Below are 14,260 nucleotides of genomic sequence, written 5' to 3'. Positions count from 1 at the left end.
CGTAGAAGGAAGAGGTTTGACGTTTTATTGCACTAGACTCTAGCTGAGCTGTGGGAGCTAATGTATGCTGGTATGGCAGCTCACTGGAACTCTCCACTATAAAGAAAAAGAGGAACCAGAGTTAAAAGCAAAAGTTTGCCTGGCCCTATATATATGGGCTGGACATTATGAGAAGAATCCTAGTTAGAGAGGATGCACTCAAGGATTCATCTACCATTTACAACATACTTTATACACTTCACAGTGTCTTTGTTATGCTTTTGTTCTATAGTTATTTTTTAATTTTGAGACAACCGATCTTTGCCTTTTTAATAAATGTAAAAATGTAAATCAGGTTTCTAGGCCAAGTATACTTGCGTATACAAGGAATTTGGTCTGTGCATTTATCCCATCTGTGAATTAGTGAACACACAGTGAGGTGAAGCACACACTAACCCAGAGCAGTGAGCTGCCTTGCTACAGCGGCGCTTGGGGAACAGTGAGGGGTTAAGTGCCTTGCGTAAGTGCCACTTCCCTCACCCACATTTTTCCTACTGGCCGGGCATCAAACCAGCAAGCCTTTGGTTACAAGCCCGAAGCCTTAACCAGTAGGTCATGCCTGCCCCCAAATCAGTTATGGTGTATGTTGTCAGGTGTCATGTGTATTATTCCATATTTGAGTGGCCAGTCACACTGGGCTATTATAGGCTTCGCAGAACCTTTCTGTCAGATGACCTCTTGTTTTTTCAGCATTTTATCTGTCCCCAGCCTCTACCCAAGTTTAAACAGACCTGTATTCTAAAAATAAATGTGGACACTAAGTGTCTGTTAGTGTCCCATTTATCTCAAAAATGGCCTTGGGAATGGCGGTTGACGACCTTCCAACACGTGCATGTGCATCCATCACTTCCTTCCCTATACTGCTTGTCCACCTGTGTAAAGAGACTGTATTGAAGGGAAAGAGATTGTATTACAGGGACACTTTCCTAATATTTGATGATGATGCCATGATAATGATGTTGACCACTGAGTGTGCAGCAAGGTCCTTGGGGCAGCCGTGGCTTACTGGTTAGCACTTCAGACCTGTACCGAAGGGTTGCCGGTTCGAACCCCGACCAGTAGGCACGGCTGAAGTGCCCTTGAGCAAGGCACCTAACCCCTCATTGCTCCCCGAGCGCCGCTGTTGATGCAGGCAGCTCACTGTGCCGGGATAAGTGTGTGCTTCACCTCACTGTGTGTACACTGTGTGCTGTGTGTGTTTCACTAATTCACGGATTGGGATAAATGTAGAGACCAAATTTCCCTTACGGGATCAAAAGAGTATATATACTTATACTCCTCTTAAATGTGCCTGACTCTTAACTTCAGTTCCCACTCAACAGTATCATGTGAAATACCAATATATATAGGAAGAAACAATGATGCAATGGATAAGATAAAATTTCATCTTTATATGGTTTCTATGGAAGGACAACAATTTACAAAATGTACAATAGGATCAAATAACAATAATCAAAACAGCAAAAAAGCTGGTCATGACTGATCAGGTTTGATTTGATCATTCTCTCTCCTCTCTTCAGCCCCTTGCCTTATCTCATATATTTCAGTATCGTGGAGGAGGCAACGAAAGTGCTGGTGTTTCTGTGAGTTATAAAGTTGGAGAACCTTGTCATCTGATGATGTGAAAGGTTTCCTTCACACAAGAAGAATCATTGCACATTCAATAGCCTGCCAGACAAAAGCTTGAGCACTCTGCTTGACATGTTTTCTATGGTGTTCTATGCTTTACACGATATTCATCTAAAACAAAAAATACATGAATTGCATAGTTCAGTGTTTGAAGTGTCAAGATGGTAAATGTGATCATTGTGATATGACAAAGTGTTAGAACACTCTTCTATGTAAATTTTGTAGATATTCTCTGGGTTGGGAAAGCCACTAATTGTGTGAAGATTATCAACCAATCCATCTAAGACTAAGGACAATGCTTAAAGCAGATGTGCTCAAACTTTTGTACTTTAAATATGATTGTTTCCTTATCCACAAACAATGCCTATTCCAAAAGGAACACTGTCACTGAAATCTTGGCATCTCATATCTTTTGTTTAGATTTGAAGGTTGAAACACAAGTTAAAAGATCTTTTCCCCACCAAAAATATTCTATACAATTTTACATGCACAAGACAGATACAATGTTTGCTGGTTTGTTCTTTAAAGGGCCAGGTGCATTACAGGAGTAATAAGGAGAAATCTCTTATGTGCTGAGACTTGAGTGAACTCATGAAAAACGTTGGCATATTCCATTCCCAGCAAAAAATGGCTCTAAAACACTTTACATTGTGTTTTGCACTTCATTAAATGTTGTTGACATTGTGTGCTCTTCAGTGTATGTAAAAGTGTGCAATTTAACATTAGCACAACAGTGTTAATGTATGACACAGGAGCATGGTGTGATGTGATCATAGTGTATCTTATCATTTTTAAAGTCTCTTATGTACAAGGTTCCCTTTCTCTTAAAATATAAGCACAAAGACACACGCATCATGAATGGTCCCTATGTTTCATAACTGTGCTCTTTTCCTACAGAAAGTGTTAGTGCATTAGATAGACATGTGGCATTAGGAATAGGTTGGAAAGGATGATGACTGCATTCTTTTTTTTTTGGTCTTTTAAAGTCTCTTGGAGGGAGTGTGGTACACTCCAAATTGTCAGTAGAGGATTTGAGAAGACTTAAGCTAAGGAGTGATAGCATGGAAATGTTCATCCCTCCCCAATGTTTTCAACATCAGCCCCCTTAAAGAGAGCTTGAGGTGATTTGTTTGTTGGAGGGTGCAATGGCGAGTCATAAGGGCAATGCCTTAAAGGATTAACGATATCTGAAGAAGCCTTGAAAATACAGATGTCTCTATGTGCGATCTACACACATGTCTCAAACCAGCTGGGACAGCAATGCAGTCGCTGTTTTTCCTGTCCTCCTTCTTGTTGACCGATTTCTCCGTGCTTCTCAGACATGTGCTTAGGGGAGCACAATCATTCTTGCCACCCTATCTTCAAGGAAAACAGCGTTCTCCCTCCACACCAGGGAAGTCCTGCCCCTGGAGAAGTGCTGAGCTGCCCAGGCACCTTGTCCTCAGCCCCTCTGAGTGGACTCATGGGTCAATGCGAAAGGCCAGCAGCTTGTCGGAGTGCAGGTTGTTGAGGGTGCGCAGGTCGGGCAGGCGCAGCAGCAGCTTGGGGAAGACGGCGCTGTCGTCAGGGCGACGCCGAGTCACCAGGGACCGCAGCGCACGAATGAGACCCTCCTGAAGCTGCTCCAGAGAGCTGATATCCTGGATGCCTGAGCGGTCTGCCAAAAGGAACAGCAGCAAAAAAGAAGAGGTGTTATTCATATGTACTGTACATGTATATAAGTGGAGATGTTTAGACTTCATAAAGTCATAGGGCAATTCCATGGAAAACGTTTTTTGTAACATCCATAACGCCAGTAAAATGTGATGGTATGGTACGATGTGAATGATTACATGAAATTTGAGCATTTTCTATTTTTGGCTGAAGAATGTACATGAAAAAAATACACAAAAAATTAATGTTATCATTCACATCATACAAATGCCAAGGCATTTCACTGGCGTTATGGACAAAAAGTCAATTTTCTGTGGAATTGCCCTATAAGTCTTTATAAAGTGCATATGAACCCTTTCGTCTACTACACTTCCTGAGCATTGGTTTAATTCTAAGCAGAACTTGCTGACTGAAGCTCTCAGTTTTTGTTCTTTCATTTCTCACCTGCTGAGACCAGCACCACAGCCATGAAGAGAGCCATCTCATCAGCCTCCAGGCCCAGAGCTCCCAGCTTCTCGCTGAACTCAAACATGGCGTCAAGAAGGGAGCCCATGCCAAGTGCCCGCACGGTGGCCAGAGGATACGTCTTCCCATTCAGGAAAGTCACTGTCCTGTCCTTTGGGTTGAACAGGGAGCAGAACCTCACCATGAGCACCTACAAGGAAAGAAAAAGAGTGTGAGGTGTGATCTGAAGGAGAAACAATCCCCATCCACATTAACCTGTTGAGGAGTACGGTCACAAATATGTGATTAGAATGTTCGCGAACCGAGAGTTCCACATTATGATGTCACAATTACCCTCAGAGATTTTCCCCATAGACTGTATAAGGAACACTGAAACTATAGATTGTTTGCGTAGAATTCTAGAAGGAACCAGGAAAATAATTCACTCCTCAACAGGTTAATAAGTAAATGGAGACAAATACACATGAAAGTGTATAAGATGTGCGAGAATGCCTCACCTGGAAGGTGCCTGACTTGAGTAGCATGACCTGGTCGTGCTGACAGAGGTCCTTGAAGCCAGGGATCCCCTTGGCAAATTCCACCACCTCACGCACAGCTGGAGTGAAGCACTGTGAGAAGGACTCCCAAACCTCTTGACTAGAAGTGCCTGGAGCAGACACGGGGCATGCGTTCAGGGGACAGGCCTGGGGAAGAAACAGTAGAAAGGTTAGGAGATGGCACGTGGTAGGGGTCAGGGATAAGCCAAAGGGCCATGAATACCAAACAAATACTCTTTGAAATACTCACCAACACTTTAGAGCCAGTGGCTAGCTTCCAGGGACAAGTGTTCCCTTGTACTTGGGGCTGTGCCGAGGAGTGGTTATAATGGTGCGGATTGGTTGCACTGGCTTGTTTGTGTGGCTCCACATTGGACGGGCAGCGATTCTGATTGGATGGAGTTGAGTAGCTGTAGCCACTGTTGTCCATGGAGGAGGAGAAGGGGCAGTTCTTGTCACTGGGAGCGACAGGACAGCGGGCAGCCGGGACGACGTACCCTACTGAGGCGGTGGAATGGAATGCGGGAGCTGAGTTGGCATGGCCATGGTGGTTGGCGTCCTGAGGTACTGGGTTGTTCTGGAAGTAGGCTGGGGTGCTGTTGGTGCTGCCCAGCTCCACGCGCTTGTTCAACCGGTCCTGAGTGCTCACAAAGATGTCCTGGTAGGCGCGGGAGATGGCGCCGATGGCCTCCTTGGACTGGCTCTCTGCAGGGCTGAGTGGCGCCTCCTGCGCTGTGGAGGGCTCCACGTCCATGGAGGCGGACTCGTTCAGGCTGTTCATGTAGCTCTGCATCTCGTCCAGCAGCCTCTGTTTCTCTCTCTTTGGGATACGTCCAAAACGCACCGCTGTGGAGAAACAATGACCACATTTAGACATTTTGATTTCATTTCTAGTTTTAGATACTGTATCTCAAATACAAAGCCAAATAAATACATATATGTTATTTCAATGTTATATGCTAGGAATCACAGATCAATAGAGTACTGCATAATGTGTTTAACTCCCATATGCCTCTCTTATGAACTGAAGGCCCTGAGGAGATGGTATTTAACAGGATGCACAACCACTGAGCACATAAGGATGCTTATTATCAGATCCATTGCATGCATGTCTGTGTTCTTAACTAGATTGCGCAAGTCTAGTGGTGGACACCATACCCCCCCCCCAAGAATCTATCTGTCAGCTGGCCTGGATAAAAATAGCAACCCTCTCTCTTCCATATGCTGCATCCCCCACTATCCATTGGCCTTTCTCCTCCTCTTTCTCCTCCTCTCTCTCCTCCTACTGCACCATCTCCTGTCTAGTAAGTAGGGCAGTGGGTCAGCTCTGAACACTGGGATGGGGAATTAAGAGTAATGGGCCTTTCAGAAGCAGGGACTGAATGCAGCGGGTCAGGCAGCCAAGGGTGAAGCGCCAAGTTGGACACTGAAGCAGGCAAATGGGACATCGACAGAAAGAGAAAGGCACCGAGAGTTGGAGTAGACAGGTGCAAGTGTAGGGTGACTTCTCGCTCTGTATGTGTGTGTGTGTGTACTCGGAGAAAGAGATCCTGAATTTTGCAAGTGGGAACAACTAACTGCTTATTTACTACAGCCCAAATGTCTACATTTCCATTATTTATACTATACTATATTTGTGGATGCCTCTGTCTAAAATTATTTGATTTTTTTTTTTCAGGCAACATTTTCAATAACATTAACTTTACTACTACTATTACTACTACTAATAATAATTATTATTATTAATAATAATTATAATAGTGATAATACAAGTAGTACTGCTACTACCACCATTTTTGCTACTACTAAAAAAATAATAACATATTAGTTTACTATGTAAACTGTGGGAATAAGGACACTAGCAAGCTCTTGATACAGAGAGCAGGTGTGGTTAGTGGTTAGTAATATACACTTGACTTGACACTTCACAATACTGACGTAAAGGGTTTTCCCTTTCAAATGTTTGCAACATTTAGATTGGCCCTGTTCCACAATACACACTGTAACAACAACTGTAACAACAGAGGATCAGGCTCCATTGTGCCCATTGCTAGCAGGGTTAGTGTTTTGGGGGCATCAGCGGAAACAAGAGGAAGCAACTCCTCGACTTCACTAGAATGCTGCCCGTGGAAGGGAAACTGTGCCATCATGTCAACTGTCACTCACATCTGCATCAAAAAACTCAAATCTCAAACTCAAATCAGGGCGTCTGCTTTCTTGTGGGTTGCTGGCAGTTGAATTAGGGCTTCCTGTTTTTGCAATGAGTGTAAGAGAAAAAAGGGGTTTCTAGGCTGTGGCTTCTTGACATTGTTTTCTCTGTTTCAGACGGGTGAAATAAATGCATGCCTCTCTTATCTGCAGATCTGGTTTGCCCCTCCTTGTCCACCGAATGCACATTCACTGCCATCACTGTATCTGCACCAATGCTATGCGAAGTGTCTCGCCCACCTCTGTTTCCACGGGCACACCGCTTTAACGCAGACAAAATGTGATGCACAGCTGATGCTGGGTGAAGTGCAAGCCATACTGACGAGAACAGGAGGGGGAACCAAACCACACAAAGTAGGTCACAATGTGCAAAGTATACTGGTGTCATTTGGTTTTGTGTTGCTTTTTTTTGGGTCATCTCATTTTTTGCTACATTCATTAGCATAAGGGGATAATTTGTTGTACTTTTGTGTGGTGTCACAATTGAAAAGATGATGCACGGAGGCAACACGAGGCACGGAAACTGGGTGGATGTTTTAATATTTCTGCATCTCTTGCTTAATTGTTGGCATTAATTGCTTGAGATGCTATGAGGGCATTTGGGGTAATCAAGCTGCTAGATGCTCCAGTTTCCCAAAATAATCCCTGTGTTTGCTGCAGTTTTCCAGAAGACAGATAGCTTCAGGGACTGCCCACCTCCTACCCTCATACATCATTGTCTCAGAAAAGGCACGATGGAAAGAGAGCTTGGGGATCAGGGAGAGAGGGAGGACAAAACAGCTGATGCAAGGTGGGAGAGGCAGAGGGAGAGAGAGAAAGAGAGCAAAGAGAAGAAGAGACTGCAGAGGGCAAAAGAAAGACAAGCGATGTGCCCAAATTAGCCAAAAGAACTTGCTAAACTGTGCTAACAACTGAGTACTGAAAGTGGGTTTGAGAGGAAAAGTAGAGGAAGCCAGCTGAATGCTGCACCCCTGCCCCCTCTCTCTGATGATAGCTACTGGCGGCTAGTGCTGGTTACTAGAGCAGCGACATATTAACATCCTCCCACCCAGAACTCTCACCATCTCGAGACATGCCCACACCAAGGCATTTCTTGAAGCGGCAGTGCTGACACCGGTTACGGTTCATGCGCATGATCAGGCACTTCTCGTTCTTCACACACATCTTGTAGTTGATGTTCTGCTGAATGCTGCGACGGAAAAAACCCTGCAGAGGAGAGAGAGAGAGAGAGAGAGAGTGCGTGAGATGAAAAACATTGGCACAGCCATCATAAGATCTGTTGACAGATAGTGAAAGATAATGAGATGCATGAGACCACAATGAAAGAAAACTGAGTGGCTCTTGCAGTCTCTCTAACAGTGTCAGTCCATCTGCCTGCCTGTCTTACCTTGCAGCCCTCGCAAGCGTGCACGCCATAGTGGAACCCTGAGGCAATGTCACCACACACTTTACAGAGCAGCACCATTCCTCCGGTCTCTGCACAAACCCAGAAAGAAATGCACCATTAGAGAACACTGCCATCAGTCAACCATACAGAAAGAACTGGTACACACAGAAAACAGATCACGACAGGGCAAAAATGATGGCAAGTGAATCACAGAATGCAGAAAGCAGTATTATTAGTGGTATGACTCATGCTTGTTACAACATTACACTGCAAACAATCCTAGAATTTAAAATCTAAGTCAGATAAATAAGCTTAAATCAGGGGAATATATATTATTCTAACTTATTTACTTATTTTTCTAATATTTGCGTATAACAAGACATTTTTGCACTTTTTTTGCACTGTTTTGACCTTGTTATAAGTGAAAATCTTCTTGTTCTGTTGACAAACTTGCAAGTTTCTTGTTTTGTGGAAATACTACTTAAAATAATTTATCTCACTTAGATTTTGAATTCTAGGATTTTTTGCAGTGTAGGTAAAACATGAGATTAGGATCATGACAGAGATGGAGAGGAGACAACATGAGGCACTTACTCGTGAAAGTCCCAGTGAAGGTGCATGACCTCTTGCTAGCAATTGGGTGGGAGTAGGTGTTCTGAGCAGGAGCCGAGCTGGGGGCATTGTTGTAGATCTCTGGGAACTGGAAGACCAGCTTGGGAGAGAGTGGAGGGCCCCCATTCAAACCCCGCTGCTTCAAGGCCCCAATCTCGGTGAAGGTGACCTCGTCTGGGGATGAGGGCTGGGAGTGGGATGAGGGAGACTGGGTCTGGTATCCACTGGAAGGGCTGCCAGGGCTGGGGCTGGAGCTGCCAGAGGAGCCGGCGTAAAGGATCACACTCCCTGCACACACAAAATGGAGAACACCACTAAATCACCATCTCCAAAATGCATAATCAATAGCAAAGCCTACAAAGACTGAATTCACAGTAACAAAGACCACTTCTGAGATGGCATAAGTCAAGACTTCAGTATGGACTGTCGCCTTAAGCATTACAGAAGCATGGAAGTTGTGTTTTATGTCCAACTTAACAAGCATTTAATGATCTTGTGTCTCCTGGCTTTCATCAGTTCCTTGGAGCAGCTACAGTCTTAAAATGTATTGTGTAAAATTATTAATAGACTATGTAAAGAGGTAGACAAAACATAGTTGGCACTGGTGGGTCATTGAAGTCTTAAGAATGTTTAAGTGATATAATATTGCACAACCTCTGACCGGCAGGAGAGCAAATACTTTCAGCTTCATTGCCTCATGCTCGTTGAGTCGACTCGCAGTCGCTAAAAATAATGTTGGAAGCACAGCAACAGAGCGCGCGCGCGCTCACGCCAAACAACTGCAGGCGCGTTTCGCATTTTTTTTTTTTTTTTAGTTGGTGAAAAGCCAGATTTCGGTATTCACGTGTTGCCTTAAAACAACCGGCTGCTTGTTAAGGTCTCTCGCAGGTATTTTTTTTTGGTTTGTTTGTTTGGGTACGCCGATGCCGCATCTTCTTCTTCGTGTCGCTGCTCTGCTCGTGCGTTGTGGATGGGCTGAGACACGGCCTCACGTGTCTGCGAGGTCTGCTGCCTCCCTCGCTCCAATAATAGCTCAGCTCCCATGGCATACTGCCCAGCGCCAGCGAACAACATGACACCTGACCGCTGCTTCACATGCACTCCTGACACGGTTTCCGCCTTACGAAAATCCGCAGTCTCGTGTTGTATACATCTACTACAACAATCACAAGTCAGAGTTGTGATAACTGCCATAATACCAGCGGCACGCCCAAGGATGCTGTGTTATTGAATACAGTTACAGTGCCAGGACTGAAAGAGACTAGAGTCACGTTTTGGGGGAATGTGCTTCACTACTTTGACTTTTTGGAACAAACCCTGGCAAATTGGATAAATCCAAAGAGTCCAAATCCAAGAGACACAGATGACAACTTTCCTCCTCCCCACATTAATAATTTTCATATTTAATATATTACACTTAATTGCCTATAATTGTTTTTTTAAAACAGTTAGCTTGTTCATTCAGAGCCCTTCAGGCCATATAAAAATACCTAAGAAGAATGTTAAAATATGAAAACAATTTCCTTATTTGGACTACATTTTGTCTACAAGTCACGTGCTCTTCTGTAGGCTATATAATGGGGAAATGCGTGCATGCAGTTGTTAACCATTATATGGCATACTGCATTGCTTTTATTTGAAACAACAACATATTTCAAAACATTCCGGTGACTGTTCCACCCCTCCTCTTCAGGCTTTCCTCGTGCTGCACATGGCATTTGTTTAGCTGAAGTGTTCGTCTAATCCTTCAGCCAGCACGTGGGAGGATTTATTATTGACACACTGAAGAGCTCAACTATACAACAGGGGCATATCTGACTTTGATACTAATAGCCCGCCCAGAACCTATGACCTCGACTAAATACACAACCACACACACTGCCTCGTGCACCTGCGGAAGTCCATGTGAGATACTGTACTTTCAAGAGATTCTACGACAATAGCAATGTAGTAAAAAAAAGAGTGACCATGGAACGTTAGTCAATGAATGATAGTAGAGAGGAAGCCGCCTCGTTTACAAACACTATTTTTATTGGACTTGCCACTTACACAGGGCATGTACTAGAGGCCATTTACCTATAAATGAATAACATTTAATGGGGCCTTCAGCTCTCAATAAATAACTGTATTCTGAGAAACTGGTGATTTTTGACTACAAGTTGGATGTGGTCAGGTGGTATAAGTAGTGAGCATGTGACTATTCCTACTGAGAAGACATGCTTGAGTGAATGCCTTGTGCAACCTCTACTAGGCTAACAGGATGTCTATGCTCAAGCCAGTGCCCAGCTGCACTGGAGCCAGTGAAAACAACTAGTGTTAATTGAGGAATCAGCAGATCTCAGCAGCTTAGTCTACCCATGCAGCCGGTAATCTGCCTCAGAGTAGAGGCAGGCAGAGGAACGTGAGGACTGCACGGGTGCAGTAATCCCCTCTCCCCCTTCCCCTCCACTACCCTGCCCTTGCGCTAGTGCATGCTTCCCAAGCCTCACCCAGACTTAACCCATGTCTCAAGGTTGCTGCTTTTTGCCCAGTCACATCACAGTGCAAAATATAGGGAGGATTGATAGCAACCTGTGAGTGTCTGGAACTCACAGTTTGTCCATTCATATCATGAACTGCTGCCCCAGTCAGACTTGGCACAATGAGTGGAAATGATTGTGAAGACAAAACAAACAAACATTAAAATACAAGAGCACAGCAGTAAAACTGTCATAATTATCCCCAAATATCACTTTAACTTTCAAATCTGGACAATGTGTTCTCCCTGTTAAGCTTGTTCGGGTCACTAAACCAAATTATATGCAGTGTCATGCTGTCCAGAACTTTTGGATTTTTCTATAATTGCCCAGTTCATTAAGTTGATAATATATTCTACTGGCATCGCATTTCAATAAGAAATTATGACCACTATATGTCGAAGAGAATCTGGCTGTTCGAAAATACAACGTCCATAAATTCGTGAAAATATGCGTCTTTATAATATACTATACTGGATAGATCATAAGCGAATATTGTTGAATGTAGCCTAGTCTGTGCCGGCTAGATGATGCAAACGTGATCATCTGCTTTCAAATCAAAACAAACTGCATGAGCCGGGGAAACGTGAGCTGGAGCTAGGCTACTTTTAATACATGAAATCGCTGACCCACTGACCAACCTCCTACGTTCACATCACCGCGGGCGGCATGAAACACAAGTGTGTGAAAGAACCAATGGGGGAGGGCCGGGATATCACGCGCCGCACGCGGCAGAGCAAGTGCATGCACGTGAGGGCGAATCTGCGTCTGTGCGAAGACATTAGTCTGCGATCTCACCAGCATCCGTGGTCCTTAGGCATACCCCAGAAAAACTGCTGCTGTTGTTAAACAGGGCAATTGAACAGTGCAGGATGTTAGATATAGGCAGAGATAAATGGGGTGGAGGCTGAATTGGTTTCCCATTGGTCCCTTACTCATTAGGCATTTCCCCATAGCCCCTTATATACGTTGTATAATCATGTGTAAACAGAATCTTCTGTCTCTCTTCTCCATGTCCTTCTCCACAGAAAATACGTGGTATTTTAACCTACATGCTGTAATGAATTGGGAATTATAAATGGATGAAAAGGTTAAAGTGCCATCTGCCTCCAGAGTTGGTTAGCCTACATTGTGATTGTGGGTCAACGCTATCTTTTACTTCTTGATAAGAGAAACTTTATCTAAAGTAGAAAATCCTTAACCTATGACAGACTTTTCCAATATCTTACACCACAAATAATATCTTGTTTGGTCAGGTCAGCTCCAGGACCGTTTGTCCAAACAGTTGTGCTTATGTGTAGCCTACGTGATAACAGCCTATGTATGAATGCTTGCTAAGCCATCATCATAATTGATTATACTTATATTATAATAGGCCTATTGTTTATTTTACTCCGAAATTTGTTTCGGTGGTCTGTTGGGTTGCAAACGCACTGGCATCACTGTAGCAAACGCACTGGAATCACATGTCCGGTTCAGAGTTTTAGTCAGTTCATCTGAGTGTAAAAGATGCGCCCAGTTCAACATGGGACAATATTCCAATCACCTGCGGAGGAACGTGACTGCAGCTCTTGTAAATGAATCACTAGTCAATTAACCCAGGAGCGCCCTAGGTGCACAACGCGTCAGCAGCCTTGGATTGCCTCCCATGGGAAACACTATCACATAGCCTAAGCAGCTTAAATGTCGTACTTGCGACCTGAACAGCTTGCCTGAAGTAAGCTACATTAACCTACATGGCTGTTGTGACTTTGTCAGCCTCCCAGGAAAAGAGAAAGTTAATATGAACAGTTTCAAATCAAGTTTCCAATGGCTGAAAGTTAACGCGCCAACACCTTCACATATTGTACTGGCTGGAATGGCTGATTGAAATGGAATAGGCTATTAAACTAAATCTAATATATATATATAATCAGCATCCTAGTATCGTTTATCAAAATAATTTCTTGTTTTGAACAGGCTCTACCTCAGAGCGTGCAAGTAGGCAATGTTTGCTGGTCTGTGAGACTGGTCTGTGCAACACGTGAGTTTGTTTTCATGTAGAGACAGGAAGTAAATAATCCAAGCGTGCAGTCTATGCCGTCCGGGAGCAGTAGCCTAGCCTACCATTCAGACCAGAATCGAGGATTTGACAGCTCATGATTGCTCATGATTCATTTAGGCTGCACCCTGTGATGCGTCAACATTTTGGATATCTAGCCTATAACTTACTTGGTCATTGTCACTAGGTTACGACACAAACACAAACTCTGTCCTGAGTTCTGAAATGCTGATTTTGTACATGACATTCTCCAGCGGGTTGTGAATTCAGCAGTCTTAAGCTACTGATACAGACCACATAGGCTACCTTATGCCAGCCTATATAGCAATAATGAAATAGACACAAACCAAAAACATCTCTAGTGAAGACAAACTGTCAAGAATGCATTCATGCTCAACATGACAAGATGACTATTAATCAGTAACAACAACAACAAAGTTAGGCTTTTAAAGGTGAACAATGATTTCAATAACAACACCATTAATAGCAGTTAAACTTACCAGGACTGTTATCCATCTTGTGCCTCGGATATATAAAGTTCTTTATACGGTTGCTGATTTCAAAAGAGCAGTCTATTTGTCGCAAATGGCATGCAATGAAGTTTACTTGAAACAGGTGAGAATGTCATTAAATAGATGTGCATGAAACGCCTTCCAAAAAAAAGTCTGAAACAGCTTTGTGCACAGGGCATGAGTTAGTCGCGGCAGATCGCTGATATAGAAAAACGTCTCCGTGAATAGCAGAAACTGTGAGTTCAAAGTCGTGTCTCAGGTGAAGCCACCTGTGCCGCGTCTGCTCTTTGTCAACTATGAAATTCTGTAGGATTCGCGTTGAGGTGATGTAGTAGATGTAGTCTACTGCATATGAAGAACGACCGTTCGGTGCTTTGGCATCCAAGGTCCTCGGAGGCTGAACTGAGCAAAAACACACACTCACCCTGACCACTATTAGGAAGTGACTGACTTGAATACCCCTTCAACTTCTGTTATCTCTATGACAGCCGGTTAACGCATTCACTTTAGGTAGGCTATCCCTTGAACTCCTCTGCTTGTCTCCCTCCCTCATTCTCTCGTGCATTTTCATTGGCCGGGGTCTAATGCCACGGTGAGCTAGACGCGCTTATTCGACCGTGGGACGTGTGCAGTAAAGCCCTACTGCATGTGCACTCTGCATG

The 14,260-nt window shown here is 43.9% G+C and overlaps 1 protein-coding gene across 1 annotated transcript; it reads right to left on the bottom strand.

Moving 5' to 3' along the window:
- Positions 1–1,410: 1,410 nt before the first annotated feature.
- nr1d4a (nuclear receptor subfamily 1, group D, member 4a) lies at positions 1,411–14,260 on the bottom strand. The gene is made up of 8 exons (XM_042098613.1): positions 13,587–14,260; positions 8,512–8,817; positions 7,918–8,006; positions 7,592–7,736; positions 4,573–5,168; positions 4,284–4,469; positions 3,766–3,976; positions 1,411–3,325 (listed from the first exon to the last, which is right to left on the bottom strand). Exons 1-8 carry the CDS (start codon positions 13,600–13,602, stop codon positions 3,129–3,131), a joined length of 1,746 nt encoding a protein of 581 aa, XP_041954547.1. The 5' UTR covers positions 13,603–14,260; the 3' UTR covers positions 1,411–3,128.

Source organism: Alosa sapidissima, chromosome 7 (assembly GCF_018492685.1).
Source record: "Alosa sapidissima isolate fAloSap1 chromosome 7, fAloSap1.pri, whole genome shotgun sequence".
Taxonomy (NCBI): Eukaryota; Metazoa; Chordata; class Actinopteri; order Clupeiformes; family Clupeidae; genus Alosa; species Alosa sapidissima.
Note: the sequence above shows the minus strand (reverse complement) of the source record. Positions and strands in the feature narration are given on the sequence as shown.